At 40.2% G+C, this 22,858-nt stretch overlaps 1 protein-coding gene across 1 annotated transcript in view; it reads right to left on the reverse strand.

Annotated features, from left to right (window-relative positions):
• Nucleotides 1–310: 310 nt before the first annotated feature.
• slc39a7 (solute carrier family 39 member 7) overlaps nucleotides 311–22,858 on the reverse strand; it is a 41,657-nt gene continuing 19,109 nt past the window's right edge. The window contains exons 4-8 of the mRNA XM_084131062.1: nucleotides 13,084–13,173; nucleotides 12,700–12,822; nucleotides 11,920–12,024; nucleotides 11,621–11,817; nucleotides 311–1,469 (exon numbers count right to left, since the gene is read on the reverse strand). Coding sequence (XP_083987188.1) covers nucleotides 1,215–1,469; nucleotides 11,621–11,817; nucleotides 11,920–12,024; nucleotides 12,700–12,822; nucleotides 13,084–13,173 — 770 coding nt within the window. The 3' untranslated portion in view covers nucleotides 311–1,214. The remainder of the gene's footprint in view (nucleotides 1,470–11,620; nucleotides 11,818–11,919; nucleotides 12,025–12,699; nucleotides 12,823–13,083; nucleotides 13,174–22,858) is intronic.

The raw sequence follows: 22,858 nt of genomic DNA on the forward strand, positions 1-22,858 counted from the left end.
TGGCAGTGGTTGTATTTGAGTGAGAAAAGAATGAATGCAGTTTGACAGTAGTCACTGAACACATTTAATGCCAAAGCAATGGAAAATGATTAACAGTTTAGCCCACATTGATAGTCTGTTTTGCCCATTGTGTGAAGATGATGGAAATGTTAGCAAGTTATTTTTTACAATTTAGGGAGATTTCTGGCCTCATGACAGCAGTTTCATAATCATTCATCAGGAAGCCTTGTCCTATGAGAAATTGCTTTCTCAATTATTCATGACAGCCATTCTGTTTGCTGTACTAAGGCAGAATAGAGACTGCTAGAGATGTACCACAATTGTTTTATTTAACTGAAATTGAACAAAACATTTCCTCCATTTCTGATTTTGAAGCGATATGCTTGTTTTACACAGACAATTTAAAGGGTTTACACTAAACAAATTCAAGACATGGTTAAAACAACTGCATGAATAAGGTTACAGACTTTAAGAAAAAAAATAAAAATACCACCAACTAAAATTCAATAAGTACTGTACACTATTTGCCTCTTCTGAAGAACCATCACCAATGATAATGTGAAACTATAGATTAATCTGCAATATGTGTGTGTGTATTAAATTGTGGAGAGCCACAGTTACTTTCATTGAGTACACAGTTACTATTACTGAGTAACAGCTATACCTGAAACAACTGACTATTTCAGCAGAGGAAATCAAAGAAACTCCATGGCAAAGAGATAGCGCACATTGCTTTTAAAAGAATCACATAAACCTTTATTGTGTGAACAGCAGTCAAATGACAATGATAACACAACCGATATTTCTTTAAAAGCAATCTACTGATGAGCATTTGCTTCAGTGACTGGAGACAATACATCTTGGGATCATAATGGTCAATGTCGAAGAGTCCCTACATTTCGAACCCGACCTTATCAGTATAATGAACTGAACATGATTTTCTAGCTGTTGGTCCCTGGGAAGGTTGGTTCATGTGCCTAAGATGACTTAAATGATCCATTCATGTTGGTCTCTGGGTAAATTAGTGCAGTTCTCCATTTTCTTTCACTCTCTCCCACTTCATTTTTCTTTTCTTTTTTCTTTTTCTTTTTTGTGGACCATGTCAACATTCATCTCAAAACACTAAATTTCAAGGTCTTTAGTCTCTAAAGGTTCTGGTGACCATGCATTGGTTTCTACAGCCCAATTTATTCTTTCAAGCATCACTTCCTCTCTCACTCGTACTCTGCGATCAACACCATCATTCCCACCCCAAACAGCAGAGCTAGGATCTCCAGCATTGATTGCCATAAACTAGACCGTCCAACCAGCAGCTCTGGGAGAACTGTGACAGTTGCGATATAAACAAAGCCTCCGGCGGTGAAGGGGAGGATCCAGGCTGTGGCCGCAGCACCCACTCCTTCAGCCAATAAGGAGCAGGCAGTTCCAGCTAACGCACCAATGGCGGTGAGAAGCTGAAGACACATGGCCTGATGAAAACAAGAAGAGTTAAGAATAATGGTAAAGTAAAAACAGTGATGTTTAATGAAATCAACATGAAACTTTTTGTAACCAATTTAACTTTTGCTATATTCTTTGAAGTGGCTTTATAAGCACAGTTTTCCTCCATGTTTCGATCCAAAACATTTCAACATATTAAGGGGGACAGGACCTATAAAAGAGCTTGTTTATCTCTCTCTCTCTTTTTAAATAGCCAATAGCGTTTAGTTTATTTCACAGAGCAGCAAAGCCAAATCTGACAGCTTGTGACAGCCAGATTCTTATGAAAAAATTTAATATGAAACTATAACATTTCTTTAATACCAGTTACTGGTTACTGCAGTAAAACAGTTATAATGTTTATTAATTTTTGGGACAGTTGTGGCCTAATGGTTAGAGAGTCAGACTTGTAACCCGAAGTTCGCAAGTTCGATTCTTTCACCGGCAGGAAACGAAAAGGGTGCCCTTTGGCAAGGCACCTAACCCCAATAGCTCCCAAGGCATCGCAGTGAATGTTTGCCCACTGCTAAGCAACGGTTTCCAGTTTGTGTGCTCACTACTAACTGCTCCTAATGTGTGTGTGCACTGGATGAAATGAAGTACAATTTCCGAGAATGGGTTACCATACTTGGCCTTCACTTCACTTCAAATAATGGTAATGGTCTCTAGCCACTGGGGATGTTTGGGCTCCTAAATAGCACTCTAAATTACAATATTCTGTGCAGAATTCAAATGGGTCTGGAATGCGATAGAGGGAAGACTGGCTGAATCGTGCATATGATACACTCTGCAGCACGGTAGTAGGATTGGGCAATATAAATTTGACAATCAGTTGAAATGTTGGATTATAGTCTCACAAAAGCTCATCATTTGCATGCATTTTTAAGTCTTGCCAGTTTAAAAGTTCAAGCTACTGACAAAATGCATGTACAGGAAACTGCCTGTCAAGCAATTGAGTTCTCTTTACCGTCTTTGCGATTAATGGTCAAATAAACACAGTCGGTTATGTCTTAATTGAACGTAAACAGCAGACAAATATACCTCAAGGCATAAAAGAGAAAAAAAAGAAAAAAAAATCTCTGCTGTTGACTAAATAACTTTTGTAACAACCTTATTTAAATCAGAAAGAAGTGAACAAGTATTCAATTTTAAATTAAAGGACAAATCCAGTGAAAAATGAACCTGGGGTTAATTAACACATGGTTACCGAGTCGATCGTTCCCTGCGATGCGTTTTCATGAAAATCGAATGTAAAGAGTTTTATCTTTAAAAACAGATTAGCTCATAACACTAGTATATGGGGCACAGAGTAAGTAAAAGTAAATCGCTAGTTAATACCACTAACAAGGCTCAAAATAGCCTCACACTAACATGGTAGCATAATGAGGGTCCCTACATGCAAACCGAAGCATTGAGAACTTTGTAAGTGTACAGACAGTTTAATAAGAAGATACTTTATAAAGACAGTACATTACGCGTTTACATGCAGGAGCCATCTTGGAAAACAGTCTCGACTAATCGAGTCACGAACTGCGTGCTAAGTGAGCTTGTTGATAGGAATTACGTTTGTGAAATCTAACGTAGCACGGCGTTCGTGGCTCGATTAGTCGAGACTGTTTTCCAAGATGGCTCCTGCATGTAAACGCGTAATGTACTGTCTTTATAAAGTATCTTCTTATTAAACTGTCTGTACACTTACAAAGTTCTCAATGCTTCGGTTTGCATGTAGGGACGCTCATTATGCTACCGTGTTAGTGTGAGGCTATTTTGAGCCTTGTTAGTGGTATTAACTAGCGATTTACTTTTACTTACTCTGTTCCCCATATACTAGTGTTATGAGCTAATCTGTTTTTAAAGATAAAACTCTTTACATTCGATTTTCATGAAAACGCATCGCAGGGAACGATCAACTCGGTAACCATGTGTTAATTAACCCCAGGTTCATTTTTCACTGGATTTGTCCTTTAAGTTCCCTTATCAAGTCGGTCCCTCGACATTACGTATGGGGAAATCAATTTTCCTCGAAATGCTGAAGCCTGATTTGAATAACTCTTTTGCTCACAAATAGCCAATGGTGCCCGCGCCCTCGCGGCTGACAGCCTCCAATATAGGCGACGTCAGGCGCCAAAAACCTCAGAATCTTTCTTCTTCACCTGGATCCTGGTTTCGCCGTAGACTCACGCAAACAGAGTGTACAACGTGGAATTATCCCCTCTCGCGTTCCGGCGGATTTTTTGCTAGGAAAACCAACTAAGAAAATGTCTCTTTGCCGCATGTGTGGTGGACCTATCGACTTCCCGGATGCACACGAGCAGTGTGTGCTGTGTCTGGGTCGGGCCCACGCGGAAACAGCGCTCGAAGGATCAGGTTGTTGAGCCTGTGAGGAACTCCCCATCAAGACCCTTCGCGCAAGGCTGGCGGCGGCGAAAAGGGCGTGTTCCCGCTCAGAGTTCCCTTGGCAACCAACAAAAAAGCCTGAGAATGTGTGTGTAAATGCTGTTATGAAACTGCTGTGTTGTGTTTCAATAAACCCAAAGCATTACATATCTCAGCAAAAGAGCTCTTTTCCTCCCTAACTATTACCCGCGAGATAAGTGAAGCCTCTCCCCCGGGAGACGCTTCGCAGAGTGGAAGCCCGGGGCAACCCGAGGATGTGAGTGCGTGTGTCCCCGTGCAAAAAGCCGCGGACGAGTCACCCGTTATTCATATAGCTGTCAATGCTTCTCCGGTGACTGGCGCGCAGCCCCCGCCGCAGCATGCATTAATGGCCCCTCTATCGAGTCACCTGAGTGCGTGGTCGACGTTCACATCGGCGTCAGATTGGGTAATCAACACTGTAAACCGCGGCTATACGCTTCAGTTCGCTCGCAGACCACCCTGCTTCGGCGGCGTGATTATGTCAGAAGTATCAGAACAGAGCGCTCCGCTGCTATGGGCAGAAATCTCCACCCTCCTGACCTAACAGGCAGTACAGATAGTGCCCGGGAAACAGAGAAATTGCGGGTTTTACAGACATTTTTTGCTAGTCCCGAAAATGGATGGAGGTATGCGCCCCATCTTAGATCTGAGATTACTGAACAAAGCACTCACAAAACGCACGTTCAAGATGATTACTGTGATCCAAATCCTCGCGCACATTCAGCCCGAGGACTACTTCATTGTAGTGGATCTAAAGCAGGGAACGACAACTGGCGGCCCGCGGGCCAAAACTGGCCCGCCAGCAATATTTTCTGGCCCGCCGGATTATTTTGGAAGTCCTAAATGCTGCACAAAACTCTTCCACTACTTGAGAAAAGCCGTAGTCGCACGGCGATTTCACCGCCGCATACTGTGTGAAACACCCATAGGGAATCATGCGGCGCGGGATTACATTTTAACCCTCTGAGGTCGACAAACGCGCGGGCACGTTTTGCTGGATTTTCTCCACATTGTAGCACTATAAACTTAAATTACTCCGTCATTTATGGTCATACAGAAAAAAAGAAATATAAAAAAAGAATCTGTGATATTTCTACTTTTGTATGTGTCCACTTACAATCCAATCAAAACATTGTGCTTTTGTAAAATAAAGAAAATAAACAGGGTGTGCGTTCTGCCTCTCCGTCGCGGTGAACTTTTTTTTCTTGAGCACGTCTATAAACTGAAACAAAACTCAGCGAATACTTGTCACACATTTATGAGCCATATACCTTTATAAACATTTAAGTGTGTACTTTTAAATGATCGGATTCAAACTAAAAACAAATATTCTCTGTTTAAGTAATTTGTATAAAACCAACAAGATGTCCAGCTTCTCAAACGCTTGCTCATTATTTTTTTAATTTACCACGCCCACTCGCGCAAAAGATATTCACATGCAAATCTCCACATGGAACGCGATCGCGCTTATTAGGCCTACCTCAAAAACAAAACACCAAAACACTTTACAAGTCTCTGCTTTTAGACGCGCCTGAGCTTACATTGGATTTACATCAGAAGAAGAAGAACGCGATTTGAAGACAAGAAAGATGTAAGGTAAGAAATTCTTACATATTAGTTTGCTATTGTTGCATAAATTTCACATTGCAGTTGAACTGTTGCTAGATATATGGTGAAAATTATAATATTTAGACCCGTGTTTACTGTTACTGTGTTTGTGGATATCTGCTCAAACGTAGATATGTATATGGTAACCATAATGTTTTATATTTGAGCGCGATCGCACTTGAATGTATCATATTTTGCAGCGCGATCGCGTTTGAATGTATCATATTTTGCAGCGCGATCGCGTTTGAAAAGCAAACGGCTTCATGTTTTTACTATTATCTCATTTCATATCATCATAACGAATGGAAACATTTGAAGTAACATGATAATCAATATATTTTTCTCTAGCTTAGTTGTTACTGAAATCTTTTGGAAGATTTATACTGCTATAGGTTATTGATATTATTATTTTATCCAGCACTGTGCATAGCTTATGCCTACAAGGCACAACAAACCTGGTGTTCATTATATTATTGTTGGAAACATTTGTGTGTGTGTGTGTGTGTGTGTGTGTGTGTGTGTGTGTGTGTGTGTATTCTGTGAATTTTAAAAAGCAATTTTAACCAGAAAAATCTAAAATTTATTCCCAAAATCGTGCAGGCCTTTCTCTTGATATCAGTATGTTCACTTTTTTTTTTTCAGGGCCCAGATGCCAGTGAGGACTTCAGTGAACATGAACATGGTAAAGTGAAAATCAAACACCTTGGAAATGAAAGGTATGTACAATGTTTTTAGGAATGGCACAAAGGTTTCTGTCTTTGGATCATTGTTTTCAATAAGTGCTTTTTTGGCATTTGTTGTGTGTATCTTTGGACTATGTTGTGTTGTAAATAAATCCAAACAATTTAAAAGCCATTCTTTTTAAAATCTCCTCATTTACAGTATTGTGCAAGGTTGCCCAGAATGACAGGGCCTGATAGCTCCTAATAGGGCCGTTAGGGGAGGGTCTTTGTCTTTCTCAGGTGTGAACACAAAACACGTCGTAAAAATTTTAAATCAATATATTGTCTTATCTGAATGAGCAGTCAGGGTGATTTTCACATAGTTTTAGAGCAAATATTCTAGGCTACGTCATACAATTTTCAAAAGTCTTGTGAAGAAATAATCAGTATGGGTTTCATGGCCTTATTTCAGCGAGAATTTTTTTTTGTATTTTCACAAACCACGCATAAACGTCATTATCTCAAAACTACAAACTTTTACATACATGCTGCTGATATATTATCGTAGCAGAGTTTGTGCTGAATACAGTGTAATTAGACTTTAGCCATGAAAATGTCACAAGTAACAGAAATAACCAGAAATGTCAGAGCATGTCAGAACACCTCCAGGGCCCAGAAAACAGCTCAGACCTCAGACCAACTGTGCGTTCACACCGGACGCGAATAGCGCGTCAAATTCGAGCCTGCCGCGTCTAGTTATATGCTTGACCACTTTGTGTCCATTCGCGCGTCAAAAGACGGTAGCGGTCGGAACTCTGGTGTACTTTGGACGGAGCGGACGGTCTGACTGACAATAGCCCACTCCCGACATCTTTTGACAGCGTATCCGCACTTAATTCTGACCACCTGTACACCTAGCTCTGAGGAGCTGTTTGGTACTGAAACCATTGTCAGTCAACAACATTCTTTTTTTGCAAGGATGTTTGAAATAGTTCGGCAGAAAATAGCCTACTTCATTTGTCAGTAGGGCAATATGATTTTCGTTTATGTTGCTTAGAAATTTGAGTGATAGGCTTTGTCCTATTTAATTTATGTTAGGCTATTTATATTTCATAATTTTTTTCTGTGGCATTTTTTTTCTCTGCTGACAGTACAATGTTAAAATAGCCTAATTGACACGAACACAATTTTTGTATAGCATTTATTATAGGCTACTTAATCTCATTCTTTCCGTAAGAGACATTTGAATGTGAGATTATGGAAACGAGATCTAAATTTTGCGGACCCGTCAGGTCGGGAAATAAAGCGGGTGAACACCGAGTGTATTTTGAACGGTTGCTGAATAGAACCTTGTGGGAGCGGGACGGAAAAAAAACAGTCCCGCGCAGACCTCCTTAAACCTTAGGTGTGTATGTGTGTGTCCCGAATAAATAATAATAAAAAAAAGGAATAAAGTTCAAAAGTCGGACTGTAAGCGAATGAGGTATGATTGCCATTCACACCTTTATTAAAATGGCTGTAATCTGTTACCACAATAGTACTTGATCTGTTTAAAATGATTTCCTTGATATATGCCTAAGGTGTTAAATTAAAAATTAAAAATCAAAATTAAAATTTGTCTAATCCAGTAATTAATTTTTTCTATTTTTGATTTGAGCACAATCAGAAAATCAGAAAACCCGTCGTTATTCGTTTTTTTCATTTTAGTTCAGGAAATAATGGAAAAACAAGTCGTTTTTCATCTTTTTATTTTTGGTTTTAATTTGAAAAAACGATTGAACGAATGATAAGAGTCTATATAAGAGTATTTAATTTGTATCCATAGGCCTACTCTGTGTAGCTGCCATCTACTGGCTAAAAAAAATATTGGCCCGCGCCCAAAGTTACTTGACGACCCCTGATCTAAAGGATGCGTATTTTCACATTCAGATAGCCCCGCATCACAGGCGCTTTCTGCGTTTTGCATTTGAAGGTGTTGCATACCAATTCAAAGTGTTGCCGTTCGGGCTGGCTCTAGCCCCCCGCATGTTTACAATGTGCATGAATGCAGCGTTCGCACCCCTGAAGCTCAGTGGAATGCGTGTGCTGAACTATCTCGACGACTGTCGGACTGTCTGTGAACATGCAGAAGATCACGCTTCAGCCGTGTCAGTCGATTACCTTCCTGGGTATGGTTCTGGACTCGCGCACGATGATCGCGTGCTTATCAGAGCCGAAGATCCAGTCCATTCACAATACACTAGCCCTCTTCGTTCAAAGCATCGTCTGTCTGCAGACTGGGCGTGCTGCATATTAGCAGCCGCAGGTGTGGAGAGCTGGGACAGAGCACCTTGTCATAACACGATCATGTCTCGAGACTCTGGCACCTTGGTCCGGCACGACCACGTACGAACAGGGTGCTGCTATGGGCAGAGTGGTCAGTCGGGTAGTGGTCACTACGGATGCATCACTATCAGGCTGGGGAGCCCCCTGCGATGGCAGACCAGCATTCGGTACGTGGGCGGGGGACCAGAAGCGCTGGCATATAAACTGCTTGGAGATGGAAGCGGTTCGTCTGGCTCTGCAGAGCTTCCTTCCGTTTGTGAAAGACTGTCATGTTCTCATCAGAACGGACAACACGGCGGTGGTAGCGTACATCAATCGCCAGGGAGGGTTGCGCCTGCGTTCCCTACAGGGCTTAGCGAGGCAGCTGCTCGTGGACGGATCGGGTACTTCTTTCGATCCGAGCAGTACATGTTCCGGGCAGTTTGAATTGTGGTGCGAACATGCTGTCCAGGGATAGCATTGTGCACGGAGAGTGGAGACTACACCCTCAAACTATAAATATGATCTGGAATCTCTTTGGCGAGGCGGAGATCGACCTCTTTGTTTCAGAGGAGAATGCCCACTGCCCGCTGTACTTCGCGCTGACAACGGCTCCTCTGGGAGGGGACGTACTGTCGAGCCACTGGCCCAAGGGTCGAAACAGAGGCTATCACAGAGCTTATGCTTCCCGAGGAACAGATTGCCCAATGGGGGTGCGCGCCCACTCCACGAGGAGTAAAAGGCATGTCTATTCAGGACATTTGTCTCGCAGCAGGCTGGTCATCACACAACACGTTTGTGAGATTTTATAACTTGGACATTCCCTCGTTCGCACCACACGTTCTGTCAGTGAAGGATGAGAGAGCTGAGCAGAAATTGGGTGACTAAGTCGCCTGAGGACACGCCCCGACCGGCACGCGTTTCTAACCATGGTTTCAACCTGGGCGTATAGACAGTGCGAAATACTACAGTAATAGCTGTGGCTGATAATAATCACATTGACTATAATGCGGCCCCCTTTATTATGCCCACGTTCATAAGCTGGCAGTATTCTCAAGCACCAACATGTTTGCTGCATTTCCCCCCATATCACACCAGTTCAGTGTTGCTTAACTGGGTACGGGAAGATACTGATGGTGTCTGCGCTGAGTTGGCCCTGTGCCAGAGTACATCTGGGTGTTTCAACCAGGTCCAGTACCTGACCTAGAGGGCTAGCGCGCTATAGTCTGAGGGCTTAGTGCTTAGCACTTGTGCTCTACAGGGGCTCGATGCGATCTGGGGCAGCCAATTTTCCACACGGCGGGAGTTTTATACGTTCCCCATACGTAATGTCGAGGGACCAACTCGATAAGGGAATGTTTCTGGTTACTCAACGTAACCGTAGTTCCCTGAGAGGAGGTTCTCCTTTGATTTTGTAGGGTCTTAAAAGACAATTTAAGTTCATATTACATAAGCAATTTATAGTCTTTATAGATATTAACTACACTAGGGGTGACCCCAAATAGTCGAAGATTCGATGCTTCGATTGGAGGAGCCTGATTCGACTACCGATCTCATGGTCGAATCTTTGCAGAGGTGTTATGAAACGAGGATCATGCCACTTTGGCTATATGAGGGCGCTCAATGTCTTCTGACTTAAAGTAGAACTACCGGTTTTCTGTCAATATGTTAATATTCAGCCTATTATGATAATGCTGTATATAAAAATGTGCAAAGAAATAAGCTTTTAATAAATATTTTTTAACGTGCGTAAATAAATCCAAACACCCCGCGTCCGCGTGACAGATTTAAGTTTCACTTTCAATCCGTAACCGACAGAGGAGCGTTTTGGCGGCAAGGATTTAAATCTTTAAAATAACAATGTCTGGGATAAGAAAATATAAAGTGTGGATGTACACCGTCAGAAAGGATATTCTCCAAGACTGGATTTAGCATCAGGAAAACCATGATCGCACTTCTGCCGGCCAACGTTAACAAGTTTCACGTTAGAATGTATTTTATCCGCGCGCACAATTTGAAAAGACTCCAACGGACACAGACAGAGTGAAAGACTGGATTTGTTCTCGCGATCAGGTAGGGTACAAGTGATTTCAAAACTTTTTAGCCGGTTCTAATTTGATTTTTGGATGCTGTGAGTGTGAACATTTTTAGCTAAAAAGACTGCCACTCCAGTTTAGCATTTATTGTTGTTTCTGCAGATAAAAAGACAAAGTTGAAAATTGGCTACTATCGTTATTTTAATCATTTCTTTATTTTTATTTTATTTATTGATCTGTCAGGGTTATCTAATCTAACTATTTGTGGCTTGTGTTTTGAATATATGTTCCCCTGCACTTTAGGCATTTTGCATACATTTGCTCATCTTGTGACTTGATTCTGATTTATTTCGTTTTGTATTTTTATTTATTAGAAAGGTATATTCTGTTCTAATTTAATTTAGTAAATTAATTGTTTATTTTTTCGGTTTATCGATGTTGTGGTGTATAGAGCCGATTTAATTTGATTTGTATGTGAAATGCAAATCCTGTCTGTGGCCTTTCTGGAGTTATTTATGTTATTTCTTAGTTTTATTGATCCAAAATGTTTTTATACATTTTCTTCTATATCTTTGTGTGATTTTTCTGTACATCGCGGCTTTGAAATGTTAAAGCCCCGCCCCCAGCCCCAGCCCCACCCCCATACACATGATTCGACTATTAGTCGACTATAAGCAAGACATGACGATTCTGATTCGACTATGAAAATCCATAGTCGGGGACACCCCTAAACTACACTGACAACTGGATGATGAAAGCCTTGACAATGATGAAAAAATTAAAGTTCTGTTTAATTGTTTTTTTTACTCGCCCTCATGTCATTCCAAACCCATTTGACTTTCTACAGTGAAACACAAAATATATTTTGTAGGATGTTTTTGAAGAACAGTTTTGCTTACCACTGACTTGCATTGTGTGGAGAGAGAAAAAAAGCAATGATATTTCTCAAAATATTTTCTTTTATGTTCTACAGAAAATAAATAAGTCATACAGGTTTGGACATGAGGGTGAGTAAATGATAATAGAATTGTTTTGGGTGAACTACCCCTTTCAACTGTATGTAAATTTGCCCCAAACCATATTTTGATAAATCCACTCTCTGGAGCTCCATACCTTCTTCTTTGTGCAGCCTGATTGGACAAGAATTGCAAAGTCTCCAATCTCGTGAGGTACTTCATGTAAGAGGATGGTGATGGTGGTAACAGTACCAACTGCTGGACCTACAAGGAATGACGCTCCAATCGCAAGACCATCCGTGAAATTGTGGGTGAAATCAGCAGCCAGGTTCAGATAACCAGACACTTTAATATCTGTAGAAACAAAGAGAAGTTGAGTTATTCTGTCAGCAAGACAGCAGCACTGACAGACAGAAATAAAAACTCAAATACTTTTTTAGACATGAGTTTCCATACCAGAACTTGTCTCTACAGGTTTCTTATTCGAGACTTTTTTCTCTTTTTCTCCCTTCTCTCTTCTCTTGTCATCCTCTTCATCACTATCCTTTGCCTTTGGAGCAGCTAAAAACAAGACAAGAAAATATTTTTATTGTATTTGGAAACCTGTCAAGAATGTCCAGATCACTCTCTAAATAAATACATAAAAATAAGACATTATATTTTTATGTTATTTTAGCACCAGCAACATTGTTAGTAATATGACATTATTTTCTTGGCCTGCATGCCGCTCCGTTATGCGACTGGGAACAGCCGCTTCATTGTGAGCACTGATGAAAGCAGGGTGTTGAAATTTTTACTATTATTGGTCTGGCCTTTACCTCACTTACACATTTACTATGCAAGATAAAAATAAAAGTTTTTTAGGTTTTTTTTGGCTAGACCCTGAGTCTTTATTCAGTGTGCAGAAAAAGATCAATCTATGTTTATGAAATTTAATTCTCAGAGAAGCTCTGTAGATTAACAGCCTAAAGAGACAAACACACATTCTCAGTGTTATGGTGCACTTGTTCTTATTTCGGCAAGAAAATTTGTTTGGTCCAAAATCTGAGAATTGTTTGGTCCTCTGCCATTCTTAATTGGTGAGTGTTCCGAAAGGAGAAACGATTTCATCAAAAATAGTCAGCAGGTTACAACCCTGATTAAAATAGTTGTTCCAATTCTAGAGGGATGCTGCATTAAGAATATATGTGAAGTGTTTTTAATGCACACATAATTTTATCAATTCAAGACACTTACCATGAGAGTGAGAGTGTGAGTGTCCTCCCTTCAAAAGACGGACAAATTTCTCAACCACTAGAAATGCAACAATGCCACCCAGCACCCACAGACCAACTGACATCATGTGACCATGGGCATCACCTGTGACAGAAATTAAGCATTTATTGACACTGCACAAAAAAATATTTTAATAAATTCCATTCTTGTATTTAATTTGACCAGACTGCATAAAAAGTAGTCTTTTAATAAATTATATTCTTGTATTTAATTTGACCAGACTGCATAAAAAGTAGTCTTTTAATAAATTATATTCTTGTATTTAATTTGACCAGACTATAACCTCTGTAGAAAAAAAAGTAGAAGTAGAAAAGCACCAATTTCAATAACTGAACAATGACCCACCATGGGAGTGACCATGTGACTCCTCACTACCATGTGAATGAACATGTGACTCCTCGCTGCTGTGTGATTGACCGTGATGAGAATGAGGTTCTGTGTTGAGATAAAATCAAAAGGTGAAGGTCAGGCTGGTTAGTATGGGCCAGTTACTCAGATGGTAACTACATTTAGTCAAAAGATCAAAAGTCACCATGACTTAGACCAGTTATTATATACCAGTGTTTCTCAACCAGTTGGTTGAGACAGAAAAGCTGGTTGCAATACCGTTTTGACCGGGTCGCGGAGTATGCAACAAAAACGTAATTTTAAACTTTTCTTTTTTTGTGTGTGAGACTTTATTTTTGAAAGATGTGTATGAAAGCATTGACTCTCAGTCAGACGTAGTTGAAGTAAAGATTGCCTGAGAAAAAAAAGTGCTGATTTTGGTATCTGCTGTCAGATGAGATGTTGTCAGGCTTTACGTCATTGTCATTATTCTAATGTTAATTTCGTAACTTGAAATAAAAATATGAGGCACCACGTAGGATTTAAATCAAACTTCGCTTATCAATACATACATAACACACGTGCATATACACCTATAAATTATTTGCATATACATGTATACTATTGGATGTTCAAAATACATATATGAAATACACGTGCACACTAATATGAAATCCATACCAATACATATTATGTTAGTAATGAATGCATATACACTTGTGAATAACTTGCATATACATATAAACTTGACGCACGCACACACCTATAAATACTCGCATATACATATAAACTTCCATGCATATACACCTATAAACACTCGCACATACATATAAACTTCCATGCATATACACCTATAAACACTCGCACATACATATAAACTCGATGTGCGCATACACATCCATAAAACACTCGCGCATACATACAAAATAAAACGTGGATGTATGCTTTAGTTGTGTATATATGTATATGCGAGTGATTTCATATGTGGATGTGCGTGAACTTTTCAGTGCAAACGGAAGGCATTTCAGTGTAACCGGAAGGCATTTCAGTGTAAAAGTAAGTCATTTGTGCGTACACACGGACCGAATACAAATGCGGTAAATAGGCGTTTATATACTGTCTATGTAAATAGGCAGGTTACTTCCTTTTACACTGAAATGCCTTCCGGTTACACTGAAATGCCTTCCGTTTGCACTGAAAAGTTCACACACATCCACATATGAAATCACTCGCATATACATATATACACAACTAAAGCATACATCCACGTTTTATTTTGTATGTATGCGCGAGTGTTTTATGGATGTGTATGCGCGCATCGAGTTTATATGTATGTGCGAGTGTTTATAGGTGTATATGCATGGAAGTTTATATGTGAGTATTTATAGGAGTATGCGTGCGTCAAGTTTATATGTATATGCAAGTTATTCACAAGTGTATATGCATTCATTACTAACATAATATGTATTGGTATGGATTTCATATTAGTGTGCACGTGTATTTCATATATGTATTTTGAACATCCAATAGTATACATGTATATGCGAATAATTTATAGGTGTATATGCACGTGTGTTATGTATGTATTGATAAGCGAAGTTTGATTTAAATCCAACGTGGCGCCTCATAAAAAGTCTCTCCTCAGAAAAAAAATACTTTTCTGTCCTGTCAGACATTATACTGTGCTTGCAAAATTTCACTATATATAAAGAGCAGATGAAATTACAAGCATGCAGCGTCATAGTTACATTGTCAATTGGTAAGTCTGCATGAAATTGCCAAAGAGTACCAATAAATTACATAAAGTATGTTGTGTGTTAGCTGGAAAGGATTTACATGCAGGTATGACGTTGATTCAATTAATCAGGATCAGTGTCTGTCCATATGTTTTAATAACAGTTCATGCTAGTATTGTGTAATTAGGTAACTGTAGTTTCCATTTCCCCAAAATACTACTGGCTCATACTATTATATTTTATAATATAATATTATTTTTAATATTTTTATATTTATATATATATATATATATACATACATACATACATACATATATATACATACATATACATATATATATATATATATATATATATATACACATACACACACACAAACACACACAAGCATCTAAAAACGCTTTCCTTCTTTCCACAAGTGCTTCTTTCCATGGTGTCTGTCGTTGCTATGCAACCATGAACTGCGCTCTCCATGATGACGAGGAACTATCAGCAAAGGATTAATGATTTCTAGCCCTTGCGTTAGCTTTACTACTAGATATATTTATGGAGATGAGAAATAAAAACCCAGCCTGTACAGCTATGATCAGCTGTTCGGCCGAGCTTACGATGTTGTTATGGAAATGCAAGCGTATCTGTTGTTTTTTGTCTCATGACCTTGCGGCATTCTGAACAGTTAAGATGTTTTCATCTCGCCGTGGCATAGGCACGCCTGGAAAAACGAGCGCACTGTGACCGCGTCGCTTCCATTATGAGCGCTTGCTGCACGCCTACATTTGAACTAACACACTTGAGCGTGCAAAAGACGCCATATGTGAATTTCAGCATTTATTAGTGCAAACAAAATGAAAGGCATTTTACAGTATTTTCCAATGAGCTACTGTCATTGATGACAGAATACCTGTTCGAAGTGTAATCTATTGTCATAAGGTGGCAGCAACAGCATTATGGTGCAATAGTAGTGACAGTCACACAGCATGAGTCAAATGTAAGCAAAGAAAAAAAAGTAGCCTTGGTACAAGTTGGTAGTGTTTCCCCTGGATATTTTAAGTAAAAGTATAACATAACTTCTTAACATTTTAGTTTTAACAATAACTAAAGTAAATTAACTCTTCAGGAGCCTGCACAAAATTGTCACCTAATAAAATTTACCTAAAATTTTAAGTACAAATGTAAACAAACAGCAGCAATCTAAACAAAATGGATTTATTGCAGTTTATCACTGAGAAGGTTTGATCGCAGATTTAGTCGCAGCAAACAGCGCAAGCAGCTCATTACGATGACTGGGAGGGGACATGTTCGGTTCACTTAGTTCCCTTATCGAGTCGGTCCCTCGACATTACATATGGGGAAATCCATTTTCCTCGAAATGCTGAAGCCTGATTTGAATAACTCTTTTGCTTGCAAATAGCCAAAAAACCTCTGAATCTTTTTTCTTCACCTGGAGCCTGGTTTCGCCGTGGATTCACGCAAACAGAGTGGACAACGTGGAATTATCCCCTCTCACGTTCCGGCGGATTTTTTGCTAGGAAACCCAAAAAATAATTTCTCTTTGCCGCATGTGTGGTGGTCCAATCGACTTCTCGGACACACACAAGCAGTGTGTGCTGTGTCTGGGATGGGCCCACGCAGAAGCGGCACTTGAAGGATCAGGTTGTCGAGCCTGTGAGGAACTTCCCATCAAGATCCTTCGCGCAAGGCTGGCCATTACCCGTAACGGTGGCCTTATGACTCCTGCCTCTCCTCCGCCCGCCGCCGTCGAGCCGTGGACCGGGAGACTGCAGAAAGCTACGTCAATAGACTGCTGAGGAGTTAGCGTCGGCCCAACGGCCACGCCGCCCTCACGTGTCAGAACCTCTCTCCTACGCAAGCTGTGTCACAGCGAGTGCTGCAGACAATAGCAGAGGCTAGAGCCCCTTCGACGAGACGCTTATATGCTCTGAAATGGAAGGTTTTTGCTAACTGGTGTATTGACAAATGGGAAGACCCAAAGGGTTGTGATATTTCCACTATTCTGACCTTCCTGCAGGAACGTCTGGACGCTGGCAGCTCCCCGTCTACAGCGAAAGTATATGTGCCCGCTATCGCCGCCTTTCGCCTTCATCAAATGCCAGTTTGGGACCTATTGTTAGTGCTCAGTGCGCTGTCCGATCGACCTTTCGAACCAGCCGAATCTAGAGACCTTAAAGATGAACTGAACTGAAATAATCAAAGTTGATAATGTGTTGTTTATGACAATTAAAAGTAAATTACACAAAAAATTTGAATTAAAAATATCAATATAGCTCTTTTTTTAAGCAACACAAAAATTGCGTTTGTTAGTATAAGAACGCTGGCAATTCCGATGACGTCACCGGCATGGTAGAACCTGCGAAGGTATATAGGCAGCTGCAGCTGCAGGTCCTATACACAGACGAAAATTAGTGATTTTAATGGCATGGGTATCTGACTACCACCACACGCCCGGCCTGACACATTAACTGTAATTATGAACCCAAGCCCGATTTAAACCTACCATTTTTTTAATACGTGGGCCGTTATAACCAGGGGCGGCGCCAGAGAATTTTTTAACGCAGGTGCTGAGGGGGTGCTAGATATATACAAATAGTATTAATAAATGAGCAAACATAGGCCACTTAATATTTAATAATCAATTATTTTAATTATCACAATTAAAGTATTAATTGTATTCAATTGAACAAGCAACATTCAGCATTCAATCAAATATTCTTATAGATTTATTATTAATAATGATAATTAATAATTAGCCTAATTATTTCAACATAATATCTCGTTATTTCGTAATATGTAGCCTACATAATATGTGTGCGTGCAACAAGCAAGATGTGCATTTGTAAATCCGGTGACGCACATGCATTTATTTATATTAATAAACAGTGTCGGCTGCAAAGATTAAGCTGACGATCGCCATCTCCGTAGTGAACGCGCCTATAGAGAGAAATGCACATCATTACATAATCAGAGAGTAGGCTAGCCTATTTATTTTCGTTTTGAATTGTTTCGTTTAAAGACATTTCAAGCTTTCTATATTTCTCATGTGTGTAAGGCATACACTGAGTTTCGGTTAAGTTAGGATGAGATGCGCTCCAGTTCACGTGCAATGCAAGTGGACGCGCGGACGCCTCCATGATTATAATGTCTGCTATATTTGCTTATTAAATACAGGTTGATGAAAAAAATATTAAAATTAAGATACAATTTATACAAAACGAAATTCACTTTAAAGAAAGGCTTTCTACAATGCAAATCTTAATTAAGTGGTCAAAATCATGTCTGACCCGCTCCATATCTCTCGATATATTGCGCATATCCTATCTTACTCATGCTGTTAAATTTTTTATATTCAACATAGATGAAAAAAATTATAATAATAAAAAAATAAATAATATTTTAATGAAACTAAATGAGCTTATTTAATGGCTACAACACGTATAGTAGGCTTACAGACTCTCTATTTGTACAAATTGCTGCATATTCATTTACTTCTGAATTGTGTACTCTGAAAGGCATTTGTTTGTGCATAAAACATATCTGACTGCAACATTTATCAAGTTAACGGATAATTGTGCGTGCATTTATTAATTATTATCTTAGTGAATAATGCAACAAGGATGAAGCATGTAAACTGCGTTGTTTGTTTATTCAGAATGAAATGGATCGCAAATGGATCCGAATGAAGAAACGTAAAAAAAAAAAACAATAAAAAACAATAAAAAAAAACCTGAACTCCCTCTGTATCAACAATGTGCCCTGAGACGATGGACATCAGCTAGCTTCAGGGTGGGTAGGACATTGGAATCTGTTTACAGACAGACCTGCTGTGGTTTTATTAGCAGCTAGTAAACGCATTATTATCGAGACGAGTCATGATTTATACGGTTTATATGGTCGGAGTGGTGGCTAGCTTGTGGAGTTTGACAAAAGTGCTTCCAACGTGTTTACGTTAGCTGCTAGCTCTTTCCCTAGGTTGGATCGTTTGGTATATAGCTTGATTTTGTTACTCAATTTCAATGAATGAGTGTCTCAGTTTTGTTGAACGCTATAAAGCTATATTGAACACAATATGGTTTGTGTATGTGACAACGTTACATCCAGCCCTTTGCTTAGCTTGCTATCATGATAACAGTTAACATACTTCTCTGTCCTCTGCCTTGACATGAGCGTTTCAGCGCCCTGTCTCTGCGGTTACATAGATAGCATCGGTGGTGTTAGTACTTGCCATTGGTCTATCGGTCTGCCCTGTACTACAGCCTGAAAAGTTTAACATTGACGGAATAGCCTCAGGTTTAGCCTAACCCTCACCAGTGAACCAGTTGTATAAGTACAAATCTCTAAATAGACTGTCGCTAAAAAATGCTCACTATGGACTCGAAATCCAGGGGCTGCATGCAATGGCTGCTCTGCTAGTGTTGGTTAGCAACGGAGTAGCTTACCATTCCAGTGACGTTGCCGAATGTTGAAATCCAAGATGGCGGCGCCCGTGTAACAACAACAACATTTTCAACATACCATTTTATCCCTTTTAACAAATTCTGCCACTTTAAAAATTGTACCAATGAGAATAAATAAAATGCATCTTTTATATCACCTTTACTCAAAATTCCAGTTCAGTTCATCTTTAAAGTGCTCTCAGTTAAGACAGCGCTACTGCTCGCGCTAGCCTGCGGGAAACGAGTGGGAGACTTGCATGCCCTGTCAGTGAACAGTGCGTGTATGCAATTCAGACCGGACAATTGCATGGTCAGACTCATTCCCAGATGCGGCGAAGGTGCTCTCAACTCCGTTCAGAGCTCAGGTGGTTAAAATTCAAGCGTTTTGCCCCGCTGAACTAGACGCTAATTCAGTGTCACAGAAGTGTGCTTTATGCCCCGTGCGTGCTGCGTGCTTATGTGACCAGGACTAGCCAGTTTCGAACTTCGGAGCAGCTTTTCATCTGCTACGCGGGCACCAAGAAAGGCAGCGCGCTGTCGAAGCAGAGGCTATCACACTGGATTGTGGAAGCTGTGCGACTAGCTTATGCTTCCTGAAGAACCGATTGCCCAATGGGGGTTTGCGCCCACTCCACAAGGAGTTTGGCGTCGTCATGGGCTTGGGCGAAAGGCATGTCTATTCAGAACATTTGTCTCGCAGCGGGCTGGTCAGCTCACAACACGTTCGCAAGATTTTATAACTTGGACATTCCCTCGTTCGCACCACACATTCTGTCAGTGCAGGAGAGAGCTGAACAGCCATTGGGTGACTAAGTCGCATGCCAACTGGCGCGTGTTCTAACCATGGTTTCAACCTGGTCGTATAGACAGTGTGAGTTATGATAGTATGGCTGAGGTTGATAATAATCACATTAACTATATGATGTAGCCCCCTTTTATTATGCCCGCGTTCATAAGCCGGCAGTATTCTCAAGCACCAATATATTGTTGCATTCCCCCCCATATCACACCAGTTCAGTGTTGCTTAACTGGATACGGGGAGATAGTGATGGTGTGGGCGCCGAGTTGGCTCTGTGCCAGAGTACATCTGGGTGTTCAATAGGGCTGGGGTAAACGATTATTAATTAAACGATTAGTCGGGCGATTATTTTATCGATTAGTCGACTAATCTAACGACTAATTTGAATTAATTATCCTGTCTGTTATTCGCATATCTCTGTCGAACCGTTACTCCGATGGATTTCAAACTCGACAGCTGTCTGGGCACGAGTAAGTGCAGTGCCAAGTTTGACGTTGTTTGGATGAGAAATGCAAAAGATTTTGTTAAATATATCAGTAAAAGAAGCACTTAGAAGGTTGTGGTTTAAAAAATAAACATTCTGACATAAACACACTGTCAGCTACAATGTTTACTTCTGAATAATATAGTATAAACGTGATAAATCCATTTTGATTAATTTGAGTAAAAAATGTGTTTTCTTTACCAAGAAAGTGGCAAGATGAAAACCACTATTTTCTGTTTCAAACTTTCACATAGCATCTTTAGGTTATAATAACATAAATAATTCAAATCCAGATTTTGATTTTCAAAGATTTATTATAAAAACAGATTTTTTCCCCAAAATGCAATAAATTCATGACACGTTTTTTAAAAAAATGCAATTAATCCATTGAATCAATATAAAAGTAATTTTTCATATTGAAACTGTTGAAAATACACAACAAAGTAAGTTGATCCACATATGACAGCCTCTGAACTCGGTCAATACTAATCTTATATTTAGCACGTACTGGACTAAACATAGGCTACATTCAATCAGCCATCACTAAGAAATACCTTCTGAAATTTTTTGACGGCGATCAGCTGTAAAATGGCTTGGTCCTGCTCGGTTTTCGTTGACTCTGAGTACAAGAATTGAAAGTTTTTTAAAAGATCCCCTGGGATTAACGTGTCAGCATTCGACATAAGTTTGACGCTGTCGTCCAAGTCGGCATTTCTCTTCCTCCCGCGTGCCTCATCTTGTTAATCTCCTCACGTAAATGATTAGATTTCGATGGCTTACGTTTCTTCCCTACGGCAGAATCCACCACAGGTTCATCAATGCCGTCAAATGTATTAATTTTTTTGTTTGTTTGTTGATCAAAAAGTGCAAAGTAGATAAGGAAAACTAGGATGCCGGGTGTATTCAAAGCGCCACCGTTACTGTTTACAATGCGTGGAATGGTGCGCTGTGATTGGTTGAGCGGATTTATTACATTCTGCAGAGAAAGGAGACTGGCGTTTGTCGCGGTTTGGAAAGAAAGGGAGAAAACATGACAGAATAACACGGCGGGCGGTGTGTGTGTGGCGAGCTGTACCTCCGGGAATGGTACAAAAAATAAAATAAATAATAAATAAAGAAGCGTTGACGCAAAAAATATGACGTCGACGTAATTTTGACGTCGACGTCATGGACGCACCACTACAGCACTAGTGTTCAACCAGGTCCGGTACCCAACCTAGAGCTAATGTACTATAGTCTGAGGGCTTAGTGCTTGTGCTCAACAGGGGCTCGTGCTGCGAGCAGGGCCGACCATTTTTCACACGGCGGGGGTTTTATACGTTCCCCATACGTAATGTCGAGGGACCGACTCGATAAGGGAACGTCTCTGGTTACTCACGTAACCGTAGTTCCCTGAGAGGAGGGAACGAGACATTACGTAAACTGCCGTGTAAAAAGCCTTTCAGCATCAATAGCTCTCGTTCAGTCGAAAGAGTCTGAGGTTTTTGGCTATTTGCAAGTAAAAGAGTTATTCAAATCAGGCTTCAGCATTTCGAGGAAAATGGATTTCCCCATATGTAATGTCTCGTTCCCTCCTCTCAGGGAACTACGGTTACGTGAGTAACCAGAGACGTTTTGTCGTGGCCACAACATATAAACTCATGGGAACGTGATGTTAAGTCGTGGGAACGCCATAATATCTCATGGGCACGAGATGGTATGTTGAGCGAACGACATCCGTTTCTCGTGGCCACGACTTAATATGTTGAGGGAACAGCATCCGTTTCTCATGGCTACCAGTTTTATAACATGTGGGAAACAAATCTTCACACGCGATACGGGCTCCTCCTTTTACCCCGGTCATAATTTACTTTGTTATTTGTTTATTTAAGTTTCTCATAATTTGTTTTTGTTTATTGCCTTAAAAGGAACTTTATTCGTGACCCGAATGTTTCATTCTAGCCAGCAAATTTCTGACGAAAAAGCCCATTCAACTTAAGAATGCACTTCAGGTGTCTTTCACTTACGTACCAATGTCTTAAAGCCAGAGACCGCACTATATCTTTATATGACATTCCTAATTCAATGTAAAATGTTATTTCATCAGTCATCTCCATCTCCGACTGCTGTATATGGTTACAGTATTGACCGGTGTGGTTCCCTCAACAACTCGTGGCTACAAGAAATAGTTGTCGTTCTCTCAAAATATGAAGTCGTGGCCACGAGAAAAATATATCGTTCCCTCAACATATGATCTCGAGGCCACGACATTACATCGCGTGGCCACGACATGATGTCGTTACCTCAACAAAATGATCTTGTGGCAACAACATATCACGTTCCC

This window comes from Abramis brama (assembly GCF_963993115.1).
Source record: "Abramis brama genome assembly, chromosome: 12".
Lineage (NCBI taxonomy): Eukaryota > Metazoa > Chordata > Actinopteri > Cypriniformes > Leuciscidae > Abramis > Abramis brama.